Source organism: Phytophthora infestans, genomic scaffold (assembly GCF_000142945.1).
Source record: "Phytophthora infestans T30-4 supercont1.126 genomic scaffold, whole genome shotgun sequence".
Taxonomy (NCBI): Eukaryota; Oomycota; class Peronosporomycetes; order Peronosporales; family Peronosporaceae; genus Phytophthora; species Phytophthora infestans.
Genome location: NW_003303633.1, coordinates 29,352 through 32,337, shown reverse-complemented (window position 1 = coordinate 32,337; position 2,986 = coordinate 29,352). Strand labels below are relative to the sequence as shown.

Sequence of the window (2,986 nt, the reverse complement as noted above, 5' to 3'; positions counted from 1 at the left end):
GACCCCCATTTTGTAAAGATGCGCCACATTTTTTTTCCCAACCGACACAAAGTTACAAAATTTCACACAAAGAAGCACATATTTCTCAAAAAGGTTCTTTCTTTTCCCTTTTAGCTTTAGAATTTCGTTTTTTCTTTCAATCGCCATGTTTCAAGTTCAGCGGCAGCGGCGTTGTAACTGCTGGATTCCCAAGAGCTTTAGCAGTTCTGAATCCTGTAATTAGTTTATGTCTATTCTGTGCATTGTTCAGCAGCGAGTGTGCGTGTTGAGTCTTCTTAAAGAATGTAACCAGCTTCTGAAGATGTCTCCATAATCCACAGGGTCAAGATCATCTGACGTAATCTTTGGACGGACTGATGGCCGATCGATCATTACGTCTTTTAGGTCGAAGTAGTAGGGACAGCGTTTCAGGACAGCTAATCGAAGGTCCTTTTCATTGGTTATGTCTGCCCCCGTGCCGGCTAAAATATCAGCGGAGTCGTGAAACTGTTTCTGGAGCGCGTTGATCTGTTTGCGCACGCCGGCGCTGTATCCATGTTGAATTCCTACCGACAGTAGCTGCTGCACTTTTTGCTTCAACAATGCCTCTTTTGTCTTGTCGTTGTTGTGGTCACTACCGCGCCATTTGTTTTAGTTGGATGAGTTTGTCATCCAGTCCTTCCCTCCGTCCACACCGTCGAAATCCCAGAAAATCGAGTCCTTCTTGCCCGATCTTGTAGTGCCTCGCACGATCTTTGGTGCAGTTACCTTCTTCTGCTTCTTCGCAGACGTCTCATAGAGGGTGCTTTCCTGCGTGTCACCCGTCTCCGCCACGACGGACGGCCCCCTGGGCGCTTCATTTGAATTATCAGCGTCAACCGTTCGTCTCTTGGATTCCAAACTACCTCTTGAAAGAAAATAGCGTGGGTAAGATCTCTTATAACATATGAGAATTTTGACCAATGACGGTGTAGACGGTGACATTTACTCTCGGAAATAGCTCGTCTAACTACTGCTATTACCCTGCCGATTGTGCTAAATTGTAGGTAAGCGTAACAGGCGCTCTTACACAAATATTTAGCTTACGAGACACTACTCGTTAACGATCCTACAAAGCTACTACAGTTCCGCGAGGAATATCACATGTGTTAGTCGCATTGCTGTACTAAGTACTGTGAAGATACGTGTACAATTAAGGCTCAAGCCGACAATTTATATATTATTTGGATAATCGACATCAGCGTTTATATGTTATATTCTTAGCTTGGTGGGTTCATTCAGGTATTCCTGTTGCATCTGAGCACCGTGTGCTGAATTGATCAGCGTCAGCTTGTCTTAATATATTTTGGCGTAGTCGGCAATGAGCATTAAACCAGGTAATTTCTAGTTTATCTCTATTCTGACTAGCTAAAGTGCAAGCACTTTCAATTAAATTGCATAGCCGCATCACAAAGCAGTACATCAAATGCAACGCACATGTATTTCCAACCATTAATCTCTCGGAGAAATACAATTTTAGTTGTACGGATGTGCGACAGTTAGTGAGATCAAAAGCACACCTGAAAAGATGGTTTGGCGGTGTTTGTAGCTTTCGCACGGTTCGATCGGACGAGGCCCGCTTTCGGTGCGATGTGATGCTTGAATCAAAACTGCAGCAGCAAAACGTCGGCGAGTTGGGGAGAAGAGGCGAGCCTCAGTACTAGGAGTTAAGTCTACTCACCGCCGAAAGATTAGAAAAATGAGCCGGGACGCAAGAATGGTTGCTGACTATGTTGTCACACATAGCACCGGAGCCTATCGTGCTGGCATGACTGAAGCCAGAAGCGTTGTGCACGACCCGTGGTCCGTGGACAAGGTACCAAGTGATGTAATGGACAGTGCGTATGACCACTGTGCTGAGACGTTATCGAGTAGCTATATGGAAGAGTGCGTTTGCTGTGTTTGCGATGGCCACGAAATGTCCATGCAGGCAATATAAAAAGGTAAAGTGTTGGTGGAAGCTATGCATACACGATTAAAAGGCCCTGCAGATCTTCCAGCTGAGCTACTCACCTACTGTAGTGATTCCCATTTATCGACTTTATTAAGTAGCCTTTTCCTTGCTTCGAGTGGTATTTAAGACGATAATGGGTTGGAGAAAATGCAGACTTGCCGGTCGTGTTTAAATTCGCTCCAGAAAGAAGGGTCGGCAAAATGACCTAGGTTTGCGATAGGAAATGGGCTGTACATGGGACAGTTACCGGACAAGTTTTCTGACACAACGAAAATGCAATGCTAACTAGAGCACAACCAATGTGATATTTGTACCGGTCGTTCGTGATGGTAACATGCAAGTTTGAGGTCACACGTATTTATGTTTCGTGCTGATCCCGTCTGTTCAACAGGACTACAGTTTCGTCCTGTTATTGCCGAAGCCCATAAAACAGGTCAAATTTGACACTTGGTCACACCCATATGTGATGAATAGGTCACACTTGCTAAACGTAGGTCACGTGACCAATTTAACTAGGTCACGCAGTAATAGCAGCGATCGTCATTCATGGCAGTTTTGAAACCATTCCAACTCTCCCGAAGAAGCACACCCGGACTCAAATGCAGGCCGCCCCCACTCTCGCAAAAGACAGCGACTATAACAACATCTCGATGACTCGCCGCAGACCGCCCAGAGGTGCAAACTCACCTTCACCTCTCAATACGTCACTTGTCGAATCATCGCGTCGTCGTGGGAGGACAAGGTTCTCGCCGACTTCTCGTCCATCACGGCCTTATCAGGGTACCTCCACATCTGACGTAGCAGTAACAGATACATCCATGCACAGCAGTGACGTAGCCTCTACTCTGCCAGCAACGTCCATAAGAGGAGAAGCACAAGAATCGCCGTCGCCATCGCTTACTATAGAGTCGATGTCGACTCAGCCTCCGACGTCATCATCAGCAAATCCGACTAGTTCGCAGCATACTCAATCTCCACGTAGCCTCAGCCCCACTACTACTGAGCTTCCACAGT

At 46.2% G+C, this 2,986-nt stretch overlaps 1 protein-coding gene across 1 annotated transcript; it reads right to left on the bottom strand.

The window, feature by feature from the left end:
- Window positions 1-630: 630 nt before the first annotated feature.
- On the bottom strand, window positions 631-2,050 carry PITG_20227 (uncharacterized protein; the record flags this gene model as incomplete). The annotated part of the gene is made up of 4 exons (XM_002895853.1): window positions 631-826; window positions 1,066-1,087; window positions 1,539-1,691; window positions 2,032-2,050. The coding sequence occupies 4 exons, from the start codon at window positions 2,048-2,050 to the stop codon at window positions 631-633; spliced, it is 390 nt and encodes a 129-aa protein (XP_002895899.1).
- Window positions 2,051-2,986: the final 936 nt, after the last annotated feature.